This window comes from Mustela erminea, chromosome 9, assembly GCF_009829155.1.
Source record: "Mustela erminea isolate mMusErm1 chromosome 9, mMusErm1.Pri, whole genome shotgun sequence".
NCBI lineage: Eukaryota > Metazoa > Chordata > Mammalia > Carnivora > Mustelidae > Mustela > Mustela erminea.
Window position 1 is genome coordinate 56,711,300 of NC_045622.1, and position 20,389 is coordinate 56,731,688.

General features: G+C 38.2%; 1 protein-coding gene across 8 annotated transcripts in view; it reads left to right on the forward strand.

Annotated features, from left to right (window-relative positions):
• The window catches only part of FCHSD2 (FCH and double SH3 domains 2), a 273,812-nt gene that overhangs the window by 230,054 nt on the left and 23,369 nt on the right, over positions 1-20,389 (forward strand). For all 8 annotated transcript variants that reach the window (XM_032360435.1, XM_032360440.1, XM_032360441.1 and 5 more), the window contains 3 exons: positions 991-1,107; positions 5,105-5,209; positions 17,854-18,015. In XM_032360435.1, the coding sequence (XP_032216326.1) occupies positions 991-1,107; positions 5,105-5,209; positions 17,854-18,015 (384 nt within the window). The remainder of the gene's footprint in view (positions 1-990; positions 1,108-5,104; positions 5,210-17,853; positions 18,016-20,389) is intronic.

Sequence of the window (20,389 nt, forward strand, 5' to 3'; positions counted from 1 at the left end):
ATCTGATAGACACTAGACATTTTAACATCTGAGCCTCAGTTTCCTTTTCTATAAGATGGCTGTATGAATCACCTCATGAGGTTGTTATAGAAGCTATGTGAAGCACTTTTCATGATACTTTGTATAGTAGGGGCTAACTATTAATACTGCTAATTTAAATTTTGCAGTTTGTCCTTTGTGAAACAGAATAGTAGTATTTTAGGGCTAGAAGAAACACTTATTTAATGAAGCACCCCTCTCGTATGATATTAAAGTCCAGAGGAAGGGCAAAACCTAGTTTGGGGGTTTTTGGTGAATTGGTGATGGGCCTGAAACTAATTTAATAATTTAAACCTAGTATCTTGGGTGCCTGGGTGGCTGAGTGGGTTTAAAGCCTCTGCCTTCAGCTCAGGTCATGATCTCAGGGATTGAGCCCCACATTGGACTCTCTGCTCAGCAGGGAGACTGCTTCCCCCTCTCTATCTGCCTGCCTCTCTGCCTACTTGTGATCTCTCTCTCTCTCTGTCGAATAAATAAATAAAATCTTTTAAAAAAGAAATAAACCCAGTATTTTTGTGGACAAAGAGGTTGTATTACTGTTATTGTATTGTTTTGTTCTCTTCACTTTTATCCATTGATTCTTTTTTTAAATCCCATTAAAACATTTGAGTTGTTTCCATTTTACCTATGTAACCATTTTAGTGTCATGGTAAGTCGGCATAAATACTTTTTTTTTTCTTTGTTTAGCTAGCTTTTTTCACACCCAAAATGGATCAGTCCACAGTATTAGAGGTGAAGCTCCAATACTAAACAGTGCAAACTGAAAAATCCGGTGTTCATTTATGGTTTCATACCGTCCTGCTAATGTTCTGATATGAGACATTGCTTCCCACAGTGGAGCAGGGCTTGTTTTGAGGGCTGATTAAGTGAAGGCTCTCTGGTCCACCTACAAACAGTAGTGATTTCAATAGGCATAATGATGTGTTGTCTCTGTTCTCTCTTATGTTGTAGAGCCGACAATTAGAATCAGAAACTGGGACCACAGAGGAGCACAGTCTAAACAAGGAGGCTCGAAAATGGGCCACACGTGTGGCACGTGAGCACAAAAACATTGTTCACCAACAGCGGGTAAGTATAATAGAGTCTTAGGCGACATTTAGCTAATGTCAAACCAATTTAAGGAGTTGAGTTTTATTAATGTGAAAAATATCTTTATGTTTTTTCTGTAATTTCAGCCACTCAGCCGTATGCTCTCAGCTGTCTAGTTAGCTTGGAAATTCCTTAAGCCTTTCAAGCAGCAACACAGTAATTTATTTTGCCATAAAATTTTCTAAGAAAAGCTAGTGATAGTGTATTACCATCTTTCAGGTAGTAGAAGAGACATGCCTGTGTTGAATTAAGCTTTTAATGACCGAGATAAAATTTTTGAAGACTTAACTGTAGAGTCCATGAAAGTGTATCTTTAAGGGGCACCTGGCTGGCTCAGTCAGTAGAGCATGCAACCCTTAATCACAGGATCGTGAGTTCAAGATCCAGAAGAGCTAAATAAAATTAAATTAAAAATTTAAAAACTAAAATTAAACACCAAAAAAATGTATATTCAAGGCTAAACTCTAAGCACAAGGTATAGTAAACTTTTTATAATTTCCATTTATTTATAACTTTTTCTTTACCTTCACATCCAGCTTATTAAAAGAATTATTCATGTCTAGGTTTCCTAACCTCACTTATTTTTTAGCCCATAAAATTTGGACTTTTCCTACTTTCCCTTCCCTCACACTTCATACAGACTTCACTTGCCAAAATCACCAGTGGTCTGTGTTGCTAAATCCAAAATAGATACTTTTATTTCTCAAAACCTGTTGGCAGTTTCATCATAATCGACAACTCCCTTTGTGTTGAAACGCCCTCTTCTCTAGTTACCCATGACTTAACATTGTCCTGGTTTTCCTTCTGCCTCTCTAGCCATTCTTATATTCTTTGGTAGGTTTTTTCTTCACTTCATATTTAAATATTTAAATTTCTTAGAGTTCTGTATTAGGCTCTCTTCTTATTCTTTCTTCTTATTATAGGCACTCTTAACCAATGCCATGGTTTCACTTACCACAAATCATAAGTTAATATCTCCAACATTAGACCTTTTTTCTGTGTATACATATATTCTCTTGCCTGCTTTGACTTCTTTTTACTGTCTCACAGGGATCCTGAGTTCAATGTTCCACTAATCTAATGCTGCAAAACAAAACACCTCAAACTTCATGCCACAAAAAAGAGCATTTTTAATTGTCTCTTAGCACTCTGGAGATTGGATGGACTTAGCTTGCCACTTGTCACTGGGAAGTCTCCCATGTGGTTACAGTCAGATAGAGACTGGTGCTCAAGTCACCTCACAGGCCTCCCCACTGAAATATCTGGTGCTTGGAACAGGAGGACTTGATAGCTGGGAACTAGAACAGCTGGAGCTCCTCATGCATCTTGGTCTCTCTATGGTCTCTCCAGCACAGTGGCTTCAGCTTAGCCGTTACATGGTGGCACAGGGCCCCAAAGGTTTGAGTCCCAAGAATGAGCCAAGTAGGAGCAATGTTATCTTTTCTGGTCTAGTCTCAGAAATAACATGATATTTATTACTGTGTCATTTTTTTGTTAACTAGCAGTCACAAAGGCCTTGTGTTGAGGTTCAGGGAGAGAGAACATAAACTCCACTTCTTGGTAGGGAAATAGCAAGGTTCTAGAAGAATATGTGGAATGGGAAATACTGTAGTAATTTTTTTTTTTCCAAAAACAGTCTTGGGGCACCTGGGTGGCTCAGTGGGTTGAGCCTCTGCCTTCATCCCAGGGTCCTGGGATCAAGCCCCACATCGGGCTCTCTGCTCAGCAGGGAGCCTGCTTCCTCCTCTCTCTCTGCCTGCCTCTCTGCCTACTTGTGATCTCTGTCAAATAAATAAAAATCTAAAAAAAAAAAAAACCCAGTCTTCCAGTCTACCTTCTGGTTATAACAGTTTACATCCCTCTTGCATGCATAATAAAACTCGCCTCTTTACCCCAAATCTCTCCAAACCTGGTGTCAGACTACAGTATAAATTTCAGAATCTGGTCATGTAAATGAGATTCATAGAGAGATGAGGCTTCTTGAGTGCAGTTTCTCTAACACAGTTTATCTCAAAGAATTTGTGAACTAGAGACAAGTTCTCTGTCTACCATATATCCAATAAATAGTAATTAGATGAATTACTGCAGCTTTATACTTCAAAATGTTAAACACATAAGAGACTTTTTTTTATTAAAATGCTCTACCATAGGGGCGCTGGGTGACTCAGTGGGTCAAGTCTCTGCCTTCGGCTCGGGTCATGATCCCAGGGTCCTGGAATTGAGCCCCGAGTCGGGCTCTCTGCTCGGCGGGGAGCTTGCTTCCCTTCCTCTCTCTGCCTGCCTCTCTGCCTGCTTGTGATCCCTGTCTATCAAATTAAAAAAAAAAAAAATTTTTTTTAATAAAAAGAGAAATCATCTTTAAAAAAAAAAAAAAGAATGGACTTACAGATAAATGGAACAAAAAAGAGCCTAGAAGTACATAGTATATTGATTTCTAACAAAGATATAACTTATAAAAATGCTAAATAAATTTTAATAAAAATGAATCTAGTTATATTTTAAGCACATGACTAATTAGAGTGCCATGATGATTCAACACTAGAAAATTTATCAGCATAATAAACTGCATTTGCCAAATAAATATGAAAAATTCTATGATTACTTTTATAATTACCAAAAAATCAAATGATAAAATTATCTCTTAGTGATTAAAAAGTAAAACAAAAGTCAAAGCCAGCAAGATAAAGAATTTTTCATCCTAACAAGGATGTCTTCCTGAAACTTAGAGGAAACATTGTATTTGATGGTTGTGTCCATTTTCTATATGTGCCATAACAAATTACCATGAATTTAGTAGCTTAAAACAGTGCAAATATTTTATCTCACAGTTCTGTAGGTCAGACATCTGGATGGGCTTGGCTGATTTTACTGCTCAGGCTCTAACAAGGCCAAAATGACATTGTTTTAGCTAGCTAGGCCGGCCTCTAGTGTAGAACCCACTTATAAGTTCATTCAGGTTGTTGTGAGAATCTAGTTCCTAATAACTGTAGGACCTATACTCTTTCCATACTCTTTCCTGTCATCTGGGAGCTACCCTTAGCTCCTGGAGGCTACTCTCTCTGATCCTTGCACATGGGCTTCTACATATCAGAGCCAGCAATGATGCACTGAATCCTTCCCATGCTTGGAATCAACTCCCTGACTTCCTTTTTGGCTGGTCTCTCATCTGATTCCAGCCAGAGGAAGTTCTCTGCTTATAAGGGGTCATAATGATTAGATTGAGCTACTAATCTCTCTATCTTAAATTCCATAACTCTAATATATCTAAGTTATATTTTACATATAAACAGTTCTAGGATCAGATATATAAGCAATAGTTCAAAAAAATACACGTAAATTGATGGGACAGTAATTATCTGGGGTGGGGGCATATAGTGGGATGTGCAAATATGAGACTTTCTGCCATTTTTTATTAGTTGTTGTTTTACAACAGAACTTTGTATGCATATAATTTTTTTAGAAGATTTTTATTTATGTATTAGAGAGAGCAGGAACAGGGGAGGGGCAGAAGGAGAGGGAGAAGCAGGCTCCCCACTGAACAGAGTCCCAATGCGGGTTGGTTGCCAGGATGCTAGAGCAGGGTCTGAGCCCAGTGGGGCCACCCAGGCAGCCCTATATTCATTTAATTTTTAGAAATTAAGAAATTGAAGTATGCATATCAAAACATGCAATCCAAGTAAGGTTTGTAGATTGTGCCAATGTCAATTTCCTGGTTTTTATATTATAGTATTGTTCTATAAATTGTTGCCTTGGGTGAAGAGGTGAGGGAACTTTCTGTACTACTTTTGCAACTTTGTATAATTATATCGCGAAGTTTTTTTTTAAATTAAAAAATAAGTGAAAAAAATTAAACATTAAAAGAGGAATTGTGACCACTTGTCACTGAAGCCTTTTAAATTACCTGAATACTGTAATCACTTAAGCAAAAAAAGACAAAAAGAAAAAACAGTCATTATTTTCCTGTTTTCTTTAATAGGTTTTAGATGATCTGGAATGTCATGGAGTTGCAGTGTCAGAACAAAGCCGAGCAGAGCTGGAACAGAAAATAGATGAAGCCAGAGAAAATATTCGTAAAGCAGAGGTGAGGTGGCAGCTCACTGGGGCATTTTCCCCAGCTCCAACAATATCACAGCTGTGGTGTATACGTGTAGAATTCAGCTGCTATCCACTGCTTAATTTGAAGATGACTCAGCAACTTTATCTGTGTCCGGAGTTTTATTTTTGATACCTGCTTCCTGCAAGACAGTGCGTGTAACAAAAAGACACTGAACCTGTTATCTGGAGAGTTTATAATCAAGAAAAGTTAACAGAAGAATTATAACACGATAAAGATACTAATTTTAAAGTTTTCACAAGGAACATAATAAATCAGTAAAATTAATGGCATAAAATTGATATATATATATATTTAGAGCCTTGAAAAGTCCTCCCCAATAATGGGAGGGGCAAAATTGGTTTTTGCCCCTCTTATTATGGTTCAGAGGCAAAAATCTGATCTTTTAAAAAGAGAGACTTGGTTAAGTATCTGCTTAAGGCAAAAAACCTAACAATAGATTTTCATCTTTTGGTGAGGGGTCATGGAACCCTATTGAGGATTGTGTATGAAAGTGTGAAACCTTCTCTCCCCCCCCCCAACACACACACAAAGAAAACCCCACACATTTTTGTGTACAGTGTCCAGAAGTTCATGTACCGTAGAGTAATATTCCCTGACCTGGTGGCAGAGAGGTTGAGATGGAAAGAAAGATATTATTTGCAAAGGCAGAAGACATAGGATACAATTAGGCAGTTTGATTTGTTTAGAGTGGAGGTTTTTTGAAGAAATAATGATAGGAAGTAAGCAAAAATTACTGTGGTTAGGACCAGTTCATGGATGACCTGTGCACGCTTGTGTATAGTTACCTACCCAGTGCAACATGTTGAAGGGATGTTAGAAAGTAGACATCTTAGAAAGACAGACTATCCAGACCTCAAGGAGAATATTTTCCTGTTAGGAAGGCATAAAGAGTGCCAAAGATAGCTGAGACTGTAAAACATAAATGCCAAGGCGTGGTCCACACAAGTACTCTTAATACTTAAGGAACCCGGAGGACACAGAGACCACTGTGGGAGAAGTTGTCAGGGCAGGTAACACAGAAGAGGTAGAATTTGAGATGGGTGTTGACAGATGAGCAGTATTTAATTAGAGAAGCAGGGATAGCACAAGATTTATGCCATGTAATGTCAAGAGGCATAATTTGAACCAAAGGAAGAAGGAGGAAGACTTGAGCCTGGCATTGGGAAATACTCTCTAAGAGTCATTTGCCCAATGAGAGAAGTTCCCCTGGGACACAGTGTGGCACTGTAAGTGTACAAGATACCACCAACATCTCTCTACAAGAGATTGGTTGAGGGTTAATCTAAACTGGTGATTTTCATATATCCCCTCAGGATTCTAGAGGTTTTGAGGAAGTGTTTCAGTGGTTGGTTGAGGGGGAAGGGAAGGGTGAGGGGAGAGGCAGCTTAGGCAAACAGAGGGAATGTGAGCATGTTTTTGGCACAACCCCACGGAAGTGATCTGAACCAGGAAGGCTTGCCATCTGCCTGGTATAGAGAAACCCCAGTAAACCCAACTTGCCTTTGTCCCTGACACATGATCCACTGCCTCTACAGTGAAGAGGGCAGGGTGTACAATAAATAGCCGTTTTCCACTCTGAACTCGGTCAGGCTAAGCCACTACCCTAGGGTACCAGCCAAGTACTGCTGGCAGGCCTTTGCCTGGTCTGAGAGACACTGGCCTGTGTATGAGTTTCTCCTGCTGTTTGTTTCTCCATACTGTGAGTGAAGCCAGTTTTGGAGCCCTGGTGGAACAGGACAAGTCTCAGAAGTTTTCTGAAGGGTGTGTTCTGTCTTGTATTTTCTATTTCCAAACTCCCTCCATGGTGTTACTGTCTGGTACCACCCCTCCACCAAACCCCCCAGGAGTAGCAGTAGTAGGTATTGGTCACACAAGTCTGCATTTAGGCTCAATGACCTGTTATTTCTGTGAGTGTGCTAAACAGCCCTGTGTTTGTTAACTTAAAGCTAAAAATATGAAGTGAGATTCCCACAACAGATTGTCTCATTTTTCCTAATACCAGTATTTGAGTCTGCATTCTCAGAGATAATTTTCTTACCAAAAATACGGAATATGCTAAAAACCATGATGCTGGATCTATTATCTCAGCTTCAAATATCTATGAAATATAGTTAATCCTACTATGGTCTTAAAATGATGTCTCATTTGATTTTCACATATCAGATATAAAGAATAACCCAGCTAAAATTAGATGGCAAATATGTGAGTGTAGTATTGGGGTAGTACTTACCAGACGGTCATAATGAGGTTTTTGGATAGACTTGACCACAAGAACCTTCAGAAGAATCGACATTAGTAGGTTGTGTAGATTCCTCCTTTCTTCCCTTTGCCTGTACATCACTTGCATTGGATTTTCTCTTTCCATTTAGTAGTTATGTACTTTATTATAAATACCTAATCAAAAGGGAAAAAGCTGGTTAAAATTCCATTATATCCTTCATGTTTGGTTTATAACTCCAACCAACAGGACTGTTACTCTTCCTTGTTGGCTAATCTACGTGATCCAGTCTTTTCTATATTGTGTTTCCATTCAGTGTTGCCAGTTAGAATAAAAGCCTTCATGGCACTCTGTAATAAACTTTTTTCAAACATAAGAAATCAAAATATTAATGGTCTGTGCTTTTCCAAAGAATAAGGTTTATATAGTGATTAATTAATTATTGGCTGGTTAATGTGTCATAGATTTGCTAATTGATTAACTTAACAGATACTTAATGAATACCGACCATGTGCTAGATACTGATGAGCGTATACTGTACACACAGTGATAAACACACCTTTGTTCTATTGTTATGATCTCTATGATAGTTACAAAGATCTTTGTATTAGATGTGGTACTGTTTGCATCCGCTGACAAATTCAAGAATTGAAACAAAGTAATAGCTGCTTAAGTTAAACTTTAATAACAGTCTTCTTAACCTGATATTTAGGTATTTGAATTTTTTGAAATGCCTTTTGTCACACAGACACACACAGTCTTCATCTGACTTAGCATTCCTATTTTAAACGTAGCTTGCCAAGAGACCAAGAATTTTAAATACCATCTTTTTGGAAGCTGTACATGACCTATGTTGTTCCAGAACACCATTATTTTTTGCATGTTTAGATTTTTCCTTTTATTTGGGTTGAGGGCAGTTCTCTTTTTTTTGACAGTGAGGAGACACAAAGAGGAGAAATTTAATGTAAGAGGTCAAAGATACCCAGAAATTTTTAGTAACTCACATTTGGGGTGAGGCCTCCTGAAGGAACTATAGACAATATGATTCTTTCTTTAAGATATTAACTATATTGGGGCACCTGGGTGGCTCAGTGGGTTAAGCCTCTTTCTTCAGCTCAGGTCATGACCCCAGGGTCCTGGGATTGAGCTCCATATCAGGCTTTCTGCTCAGTGGGGAGCCTGCTTCCTCCTCTCTCTCTGCCTGCCTCTCTGCCTACTTGTGATCTCTGTCAAATAAATAAATAAAATCTTTTTTAAAAAGATATTAACTATATTTTTATTTATTATTTATTTATTTATTTATTTATTCATCAGAAAGAGTGAGAGAGAGAGAGAGAGCACAAGCAGGCAGAGTTGCAGGCAGAGGCAGAGAGAGAAGCGGGCTCCCCTCCGAGCAAGAAGCCCAATGTGGGACTCGATCCCAGGACCCTCGGACCATGACTGCAGCTGAAGGCAACGGCTTAACCGACTGAGCCACCCAGGTGTCCCAAGATATTAACTATATTTTTAAAATCTGAATTGAATGTACATTTGAAATCCAAAGTACAATAACAAAGTGAATTAACAAAACCAAGAAATATCACTTATTATCTATATAAACACATTTTCTTTTAAATTGTCATCCTATAAGGTTCTGTTGGGAATTCAGAATTATGTCATCCTTGTACCTCAGTGACTCAAAAAATGACAATTAATACCCTTACCAGCATGCGCTAGGAGAAACCTAAAAATTTCAGTTGCATAAAATGTGAAGCCTCATCCACCTCAAGATTAAGGAAATGCTAAGGATGAGCCTACTCTAAAGACAGAATTTCCAGTTGTGTTATATCCAGATTTACGTCACCTCTGGGCCTGTTATTGCAGGTTTTCACTGTGCTCATGTAACATAATATGTCAGCAGACCTTTTGACTAATCACTTTCTTTCATTTTTATTGTGAAAATTTTCAACAACATATAAAAGATGAAGAGTAAATACATATTTCTCATATGCTAAATTCAACCATTAATATTATGCAATATTGGCTTTGTATGTTTGTTTCTGTTCTATATAATAGAAGTTAAAGCTAGAGGCCTGACTAGGTGCTCTATGCAAACAATGAGTCATGGAACACTACATCAAAAACTGGTGATGTACTGTGTGGTGACTAACATAACATAATGAGTTTTGTTTTGTTTTTTTTTAAATCTCAAGGCCATGGGGCACCTGGTGGCTCAGTTGGTTGGGCGACTGCTTTCAGCTCAGGTCATGATCCTGGAGTCTCAGGATCGAGTCCCACATTGGGCTCTCAGCTCCACGGGGAGTCTGCTTCTCCCTCTGACCTTCTCCTCGTTCATACTCTCTCTCACTGTCTCTCTATCTCTCACATAAACAAATAAAATGTTTTAAAAAATAAAATAAAAATCTCGAGGCCTGATTTGAATGAGTGCTTTAGGCAAGAATACTTTATAGATGATGCTGTTTTTCATCACACGGATGTTTTTATCAAGTTAATCAACTCTATTAATGATGCTAGTAGTAGTCACCTAATAGGTGATGCTACCAGGCCTTCCAGCTTTTAAAGTTCCTTTTTTGGTACTTGCAGCTAGCAAGTACTAGTCATCTCCAGTAGTGGCAAATGGGTATTTTTCACTCTTACTTACTTTACTCATTATGATTTTATGGAATTTTAAAAATCAGCTATATCAAGGTACAATATACAAACAATAAAATGAAACCATTTCAAGTGAAGGGTTTGGTGAGCTTGGACAAATGCATCTCCCTTAATATTCACCATCACAATCAAAGTGCCAAATATTTCTGTCATCCCCCCAAAGTTCTCTTGTGACCAGGCAAGAACTGACCTGCTTTCTATCATACAGGTTAGTTCAGCATCAACTTCATGAATATTAGATTACTTGATATCATCCTACACATCACATGCAAAGATCACCCCTCACATTTTCATCTAGCCTTACTTTTTGTCTTAAGCTCAGTTTGATGAGCTAGAATATACTCAAGGCCACTGATCGTTTCTTCTGTAGTATGTAATCTACTGTTAAGGCCATCCTGTGAATGTTTATTTCAGATATTACAGTTTCAGTCTATAAGTTCTGTTTGGTTCTTTATATTCTCTTTATATTCCCAGTTCATGCCTGTTTACCTTCATGTTTTCCTTTAAATCCTTAAGTGTATTTATAATAATGACTTTAAGTCCTTGTCTGCTCTTCCCATCATCTGTTATTTATCTCTTTCTTATTGATTAATTTTTTTCCTTTAGTTATGGCTCATGTTTTTCTGTTTTTCAAATACCTAGTAGAAATTGTGTTTCATTATTGAATCTGAATTCTCCTTTCTTTTTTAAAGGCTATTGAGTTTTGTTCTGACAGCCTTGTCAGCTCCAGATCAGGTTAATCCTTTGGAGTTTGATTTTTAAGTTTTGTTGGGGTTGGTTTAGAATAGCCATTCCGGTAGGGCAAATTTAGCCCTATTGCCAGTGCATTTCCTTTCTGTAGTTTCTTGATATGCCATAAGTACCCAATAGGATTTCTCAGTCTGGCTGGATAGAACTGTAATATCTTTCAGCCCTGAGAATTTTTCAGTTCACAGCTCTGTGGTAGATATTTTTTCCTCACGTCATTATCCTTTACTTCTCCTCATAGGGTCAGTCCCACCTTATATATTCTCAATTTGTTATAGATTTTTATTAATTTCATCTGTTTTCCATTATAGATGGCCTCTTCGAAGCCCCATAGTGTCTGAATTCAGCCAGTGAGAGTCCATTTAGCCTTCCATGTCCTTTTGATGTTATTCCCATCAGTCTTTGAACAGTTTCCTGCTTTCTCACACAGGCTTGCTATCATAGACTCACCTTGTATTCTCCCTGATCATACTTAGAATTAAGTCTGATTCTCCACTGAGCTCTGATTTCTGTTAATAGAGGATTGTAGTTAGACACCCAGGTCTAGGATGTGAAGGTGCTTATTGTAATGAGTGTCATTGATGTCTTGGCCCTTTCTTTGTTTTCGGAGCTAGAAATTTATTGTTGTTGTTTTTTTTTTAATCATGAGTTCATGTTGTTATTTCCAATTAAGATTTAAAATTAGGAGGATTTTGTTGAATTTCTTTGATTTTATATTTGTCTTTTTTTGCTTATGGTCAAAATTTTGTAACAATATTTTGTTTTATCCTGCAATATACTGAAGTTTCAGAATTACAATGGAAATATTAATGGTAAACTTGAGCAAAATTTAAGATTTCTTTGCAGTTTGTTTTGAATGTAGACTGACTCCACAAGATTTCTGCTTCTGGTAATAAGAAACTAGCTCATATTAGACTAATCCTCCTTTAGATAACAGTCATTAACCTGGGGCAAAAATACTTAATAGAACTGGAAGATAGCCAAGCCATGTAAAAACTAGAAAGTCCCTTAAAAGAATGGGACTGTACTTGGAGATATGTACAGTAAGCAGCTCTTTGTGACAAGGGGCTACATGACTAGAATTCAAGCACAGAGCCTTGATCTTATTGGCTTGAGGATGAATGTTGGGGAGCTCTCAAGTTTCATATATGTAAATAACTTGCAAATTCTCAGCCAAACCTGGATACATTTGTGGAACAGAAACTCCCAAAAGCTTGACAGGAAATAGTAGTTGGAAGGCAAAATAACTGAGCCAGAATTTTAGCTTTTGCTCACCACAGGGAGTAACATTAACCATTAAAATATTGGTGTGGCTATAATATCAGACAACATAGACTACAGGACAAGAAATATTAAAAGGGATAATTTGGGGCGCCTGGGTGGCTCAGTGGGTTAAGCCTCTGCCTTCGGCCCAGGTCATGATCCCGGGGTCCTGGGATCGAGCCCCACATCGGGCTCTCTCCTTGGCGGGGAGCCTGCTTCTCCCTCTCTCTCTCTGCCTGCCTCTCTGCCTACTTGTGACCTCTCTGTCTCTCTCTGTCAAATAAACAAATAGAATCTTTAAAAAAAAAATTAAAAAAATAAAAGGGATAATTTATAATGATTAAAAGTAAGGTCGTCATGATCTTTTCCATCAAGAAGACACAACAATTCTGAATGTGTTGTAGCTAATAATGGAGCAACTAAATACTGAAGCAAAAAACTGACAGAACTGAAAGAAGAAATAGATATATCTACAATGGTAATCAGAGATGTCAACATTCCTTTCAGTAATTAGAACGAGGGGCTAGAAAATCAGCAAGGATCAAGACTTGAACAACCCTGTCAACTAACTTTACCTAATTGGCATATATAGGACACCCCATAAGGATAGAGTACTTATTCTTTTAAAGTACACACAGAACGTTCAGCAAGACCAGCTAGACCATAAACCAGTGTCAGTTAGTTTAAAAGTATTGCTGTCACTCAGAGTATGTTCTCGGACCCATCAGAATTAAATTAAAAATCAATAATAGATACCTGAAAAATCTCCAGATATTTGGAAATTAAATTATTTAGACAAAATAATCTGTGGCTGCCTTAAAACACACACCACACACACACACACACACATACACACACACACACACACACACACCTCCAGACCCAGCTTTATGGCAAAAACGACTTACTGTCTCTCACCATTCTGGGTGTTGACTGTGCATTTGTTTTGCAGGTTTTTCCTGAGATTACTCAAGGAGCTACATTCATCCAGAGGGTCTGCTAGAGTGCTGAGCCTTTTTTCCAAATGGTCTTTCATCCTCAAATATGCTAAACTAGGCTTCCGTAGATGGTGGAGACACATTCCCAGAAATCAGTCTTAATTGCACTTAATCAGATCTCTGCTAGAATCAAATTTGCATATGGTCCATCAAAGATCACATGAATAAGCCGAGAATCAATGTGGGAGGGAACAACATGGATAGCAAGAGGCATGATTCCTTGGCAGTAACATTTTACCAAAATTGTTAGGACCTTGTTAAATCATTTTTCTCATCTGTAAAATGGAGTTTATGATATCCATCCCTAGAATTGTTGTGTGGATTAAATGAAATAATCATATAGTTCCTAGTACATGTGATAAAAGTTGTTTGGAGTGGTTTTTTTTAAGACACCAAAGGTAATTTAAAGTGGCAAATACTATCATTTTATTCATTTATTTATTTTCATTCATTTCCTGTTATACCAAGATTATGTATTTTAAAAGAACTGGCTTTTAAAACATCATTTTAAAAAGCTCTATCTCTTCACAGATTCTAAAATGATTTGGTCAAGTAGTATCTGGGATGCAATCAAGTTACAGAGACTTGTGCTCTGCAAATTTTAATCAACTGGTAAATCATCAAAATTCATTTGGAAACCCTTGAAAATTCTTCTTTTAAATAGTTGATAAAATATAAACAGTTGGAACTCTGGAGGAAAGATAGCTATGATTATTCTGGAGCTATAATCTAAAAATCTAACTTTTGCAAATGCCTTGCTCATCAGCCGTTTGCTAAAGTACTGACAAAAATACGTCTTATGAAAATGAAATTACTTGGTATTGAAAAAACAGAATATATTGATATATCTCTCCCTCCCTCTCACTCTTGCTCTCGCGCTTTCTCCTTTTTTGTTGTGTATCTCTGCTTCTGCAGTTAAATGACTTAGATTTATTATTTCCAAGAAGGAGTTTGTTGGTTCACTCTTCTTTCCTAGAACATTTTATTGCCTGTATTCGTTTAAAATGCATACTAGAATGGTGCAAAGACAACTGGATATTTACTTGCAGAAGAATGGAGTTGGGCCCCTACCTCATACCATATACAAAAATAAACTTGAAATGATCAAACACCTAAATATAACAGCAGAAGCTATAAAGCACTCACAAGAAACCATAGGAGTAAATCTTTGTGACCTTGGATTAATTTCTTAGATATGAAACCAAAAGCCCAAGCAACAAAAGAAAAAAATAGATAAATTAGATTTTATCAAAATTAAAAACTTTCTTCTTCAAAAGATACAATCAAGAAAGTGAAGGTGGCTGGGTGACAGACATTGGGAAGGGTGAGTATGTTCTATGGTGAGCGCTGTGAATTGTGTAAGACTGGAGAATCACAGACCTGTCCCCCTGAAACAGACTACATTTTATGTTAATTTTTTTTAAAGTAAAAAAAAAAAAAGTAGATCGAGTAGACATAAAAATAAAAGACAAAATTTAATAAGAAAAGTGAAAAACAGGGGCACCTGGGAGGCTCAGCTGGTTAAGCATCTGCTTTCGGCTCAGGTCATGATCCTGGGGTCCTGGGATTGAGCCCCATGTCGAGCTTCATGCTCAGTGGGGAGCCTGCTTCTCCCTCTCTCTCAGCAGCTCCCCCTCCTTGTATGCACGCGCTTACTCTCACTCTGTCAAATAAATAAAAAGTCTTTAAAAAAATGAAAGACAACCCACAGGATGGGAAAAAATATCTGTAAATCATGTGTATGATGAGAGACTTTTATTTAGAATACAGAAAAACTCTTAGAATAAAGACCAAGACAAAATTAAAAGAACATTAAAAAGACAACCCATTTTAAAAATGAGCAAAGTATCTGAATAGACAGACATTTCTCTGAGAAGATAGACAGATGACTAATAAGATCATGAAAAGATGCTTCACATAATTAGTCATCAGGGAAATACAAATTAATACTACAATGAGAAACTATTTCACACCCATTAGGATGACTATAATCGAAAAGGCAGACATTAACAAGTATCTTTCAGGATGTGGAGAAACGCTAACCCTCTTACCCTGCTGGTGGGATTGTCAAATGAGGCAGCTGCTTTGGAAAACAATCTGGCATTTTCCCAAGTGGCTAAACATTGCATGATTTTATGACCAAGCAATTTCAGTCTGAAGTATATGCACACATACAGAGAAATGAAAGCATGTTTACACAAAAACTTATACACTAATGTTTAAAGACACATTATTCATATTAGGCAAAAAAATTGAAATAACCCAAGTGTCTATCAGCTGACAAATAGCTAAAGTTGTTGGTAATTTGATTCTGCTAGAATCAGGATGTTATTTGGCCATAAAAAGGAATGAAATACACACACTACACCATACATGCTACAACATGAAAACACGATGCTGAGTGAAAGAAGCCAGACACAAAAGGCCACATACTATATGGTTCTATTTATATTAAATGTTCAGAATAGGCAAATCTATAGAGAGAGAAAGTAGAATAGTAACTGGAATAGGGATAAGGGAGCAATGGTTAAAGGATTATGGGGTTTCTTTTGGAGATAATTAAAATGTTTTAAAATTGATTGTGGTGATAGTGGCACATATCTGTGAATATACCCTTAGTCATTGAAATGTACACTTTATTTTATTTTTTAAGATTTTATTTATTTGTCAGAGAGCAAGAGAGAGAGAGCTCAAGCAGGCACTGAGGCAGGCAGAGGGAGAAGCAGGCTCCCCGCCAAGCAGGGAGCCTGATGCGGGACTCGATCCCAGGACCCTAGGTCATGACCTGAGCCAAGGTTAGACGCTTAACCAACTAACCCACCCAGGTGTCCCTAACTGTACACTGTAAATGGGTGAATTTTATAGTATATGTAAGCTTTAGCTCAGTAAAGCTATTGCCAAAATAATTATTAGAAGAATAAATATATATATATTTTTTTTTTTGAGATTTTATTTATTTGACAGGGATGACAAGTAGGCAGAGAGGCAGGCAGAAGAGGAGGAAGTAGGCTCTCCACGGAGCAGAGAGCCCTATGCGGGGCTCGATCCCAGGGTCCTGGGATCATGACCTGAGCCGAAGGCAGAGGCTTTAACCCACTGAGCCACCCACATGCCCCAAGAATAAATATATTTTTGCAAGGCTGTTTACCAAATTGCGTATCTCCAAGCTAAAAACTTGAATTACTTTATATAAGGATCTGTATGATATTCAAAACCACTGAATTGTACACTTTAAAATTATTAAGATGGCAGTTTATGTAACATGAATTTTATCTCATTTTTTAAAGTATTTAGAGAGAGAGAGAGTAGGGGGAGGGGCAGAAGGAGTGGGAGGAAGTTTCAAGCAGACCCCACTGAGTGTAAAGCCTAATGTGGAGCTCAGTCTCACAACCCTGAGATCATGACCAGAACTAAAACCCAAAGTCAGATGCTTAACCAACTAATCCACCCAGGTGCCCCAATTTTATCTCAATTTTTAAAAATCTAGATGCTTAAAAATCTTAGGAATACAAAATAAATTCAGCAATGAGAGCTCAAGTAAAACAAGCCAGAGCTTAGGTCACTTTTTTTTTTTCCTACGCTCCACATCTAACATGGGCTTGAACTCACAACTCTGAGATTAAGAGTCACATACTCTACCAAGGGAGCCAACCAGGTGCTTATAGGAGAGCTCAGATCAATTTGATACCAGCTTCTGCAGCTGAGAATCCAGAGAGTGGTCAGAATTGCACACCAGCAGGGTTCAGTGAGCACACTCGTTGTTCCAAAAGTCCCATAGAAAGGCCATGAAGTGAAGGTTGAAATTTATCAAACAATCCAAATCTTCTCACTGGAATCTTCAAATGTTGAAGGAAGAGACCATCTCTCTATTATGCAGAACAATGAAGCTGAATTTACTACTTGCTAAGCAAGAGAGAATGATACTTAAAAATACAGTTTCTCTGAAGAAACAACTAATATCTAGGGTTTTGAGAAGTATGAATTTCAGGGATTGGCAGATTTTCAAAATTTACAGATTGGTTCACTTGCAGCTGTGCTATCTAGAGATGGGTGGGCTGTGGGAAGCAGGAGTGGGAACCTGACTACTGGTGGTGGCTGGTGTGAGGCTGTCCCTGCCTGGCTTCCAGGCTCGGCTGCTGGATTCAGACAGGTTCAAACTGGTTCTGTGGTTACTTGCTTATGTCTTGGAACACGAGTCAGAGCACAAGCAGTCTTTCAGTTCCTTGAATTTGGAGACTAGGAACTTTTTGTTTTCTATCTCTTACTGTTTCTGACAACTACACCGTAATTTAATTCAGATCTTTACCCAGTAGTGTTCAGTCAGGAGTCACTGGAGTTTTTAACCAGGGGAGTGACATGATGAGATCATTTGAAAACTTGTAAGTCTAGGAGATGGGTTAGAAGGCTGTGGAACATGCTGGATTTTAGGATGTCTGAGGTGTAGCCTTATTAAAAGGAAAAGAATGCAGACTTTATGGTGTATCCTCCTGTACATAAGTTCTGTTGATGTAGCTTGTCAAAATGAAGGTGTGCCATTTACCCTCATTTCTGTTCCGGGTTTCCTCCCTTCTCTCCAAGTGAAAAATTAACATTTATCCCAAGGTAGCATTGCTAGTAAATATCAAGATTATTCTAATCAGTAAATCAGAAACAACTTTTAAAAAACACACACATTGATCTGAGGGGGGAAAAAATGCCTTGATTTCTGACCACTTTCTTGGTTTTCTTAGATAATTAAGTTGAAAGCTGAAGCCCGGCTGGACCTGCTAAAGCAGATCGGTGTTTCTGTGGACACGTGGCTGAAGAGTGCAATGAATCAAGTAATGGAAGAACTGGAAAATGAACGATGGGCTCGCCTTCCTGCAGTGACAAACAACGGCACTTTACACTCGGTAGGGTTTCTCTTCTTGGCTGTGATGGCTGTGACAGTTGAAGGATGCCATTCTCTGACTGTGTAACCAAACCTGAAAATAGCCAAAATTTAAAAGAAAAAATAGTGGTCTTGCTTGCAGTTTGGTGTCTTTGCCTTACCCTATCACTGAGTTAAACTTGATACAGCAAGAGGAAAAAAGTCATGCTTTTTTTTTTTTTTTTTTTTTTACCGTGCAGTGAGGAACATATTATCTCTTGTTGGTTTACCCGTACCACTTTACCAAACTCCTTATCCCATTCATGAAGAGAGATGCTTCTTGTCCAGAAGTAGCAGAGTAAAAATTTTAATCTAGAGTTTCTGAAGTGCTCAGAGATCTTCTCTAAGTACAAATGAAAACTAAGATGCAGAGAGTCATAAACAGTCTCAAAGAAGGGAAGGGAACACTTCTGGTCTGTGGCTTATTTAATCTGTTTGATTTGCAAGGGCTTTCACGCTCTGCTCACTGTATCATCGTCAGAGACACAGGGCAGGGATGGTGTGACAAACAAGGCCACAGCTCAAGCTGGTGTTTTCCTGCTTCAAGTCCAGGGCTGTTTCTACTCTGACGTCATCCAGTTCAACCTCAGTTTTTCATGTTGGAGATCTGAGTGCCAGAAAAGTTCCGTGATTTCCATGTTACTACATAAGTGGATATATGATTTCTAGCTGGTCAGCCAAAGTAGTTCCTGCTGCTGCCTCCCCCTCATTACTCTCTCTCTCATCCTGTTTATTTCCTTATGGCATTTATTACAGTCTGTCCTTGCCTTCTTTATTTGTCTTCTTTGTCTGTCTTCCTCCCTGGAATGTAATTTCCATGTCTGCCTGATTCACTGCTGTGCACAGCAAAGAGCCTGGCACATAGTAGGTACTCAGTAAATATCTGCTGAAGGAAGAAATGAAAGGTCAGATGGACGAATAGATGGAGTAGTGGCAAACTAAAAGCTAAAACTTTACTCTCTCAACTTCTGACTATATCCATAGTGCTTCTTCAGTGCTTATGCCTTTCAGATAAAAGGGATCCTTGCTAGAGAAATTGGCTAAAGTTTAAGAACATTCCTGAAAGTTTTGTCAATTTTTTTACATAACATTCTGATTTTCTAATGGGAATACACTTGCACATTTAAAGAAGACTGTGTATGGGTGTGCATTTTAAGGAAAAACAGTCTATTAAAAGCTTATTTTTGTTTTACTATTAATGGTAATCCAGCTAAGGAAAGTAGGCACACATCACCCACTTGACTTTGGGGTTAGAAGAACTTGCCCTGTTTTCAATATGACAGAGTTGCTCCACAACATGGAATATCCCTTCCTAACACAATTCCCCTCTGCTTCAGGTTATTTTTTTGTACAGAACTTAAGATGATAGCAAATTCCAGACACAAACTTTCTTACGGCGTCTTCAGTGGCACTGTTGGAAACCAACCAAACACGTGATTTCCCTTGGACTAGTACCTTTTCTGACTAACTCAGCTGAGCAGGCATTTATCCCCTCAGTTCTTGCCTACTTCCTGGGTATATTGGAAATGAACTAAACTTGGTCTCTCTCCGCAAAGAGCATAGCTGGTAGGGCAGATAGACCTTTATAGATCTCAGTGATACACGGCAGTGTATGACTGGGCTACTCTGTGGCAAACTTGAAATTGCTTGCTCCTAACTCATCAACACCTTGGGAAAAGAGCCACTTCTCTCTGGGTTTCGAGAGAAAATTATGTTAAATGATTCTAAGATCCCCTCCAATTCCAAAATTTTATGATTTTGTGAAATGCTATCAAAAACGCTCCGTACCAGATAGAAAAAATAGGAAAGATGTTTGCCCCATGAAGGAAATGTGAGTTGAGATAGTCCTTGAAGAATTTCAGCAGGAGATAAAGAAGGGCTTCTGAGTGTGAAGGAAGGAAATGAAAGAGATATGCCTAGTACAGTCTGTCAATGAGTAGTACATTCTGATAGTAAGTGTTGAGAACTGTCCAAAGATACCAGCTCATGTAGGAACATCATATCCTCTGCGAAGGGAGCATTTTGCAATCCCTTCCCCCTCTTTTCTTCCCTCTAGTCAGTTTTACAGAGCCTGTGTCATCCTGCTTTCCGCTGAAGGTTATATTTTGTGGAAATTCTATTAATAATACATTAGTGCCCCTCTCATTGATGGTGTCACTTCTCCTGGTTTCAGTTACTGTGGTCAACCATGGAAGCAACTATCTGGAAACAGATGATCCTCCTTCTGACTTTGTCAGAAGGTCGGTAGTGGCTTCACACTCCATTACAATACCTGCCTTATTCACCTCGCTTTATCTCATCACGTAGGCATTTTATCATCACACATCATCACAAGAAGGGTGAATATAGTACAATAA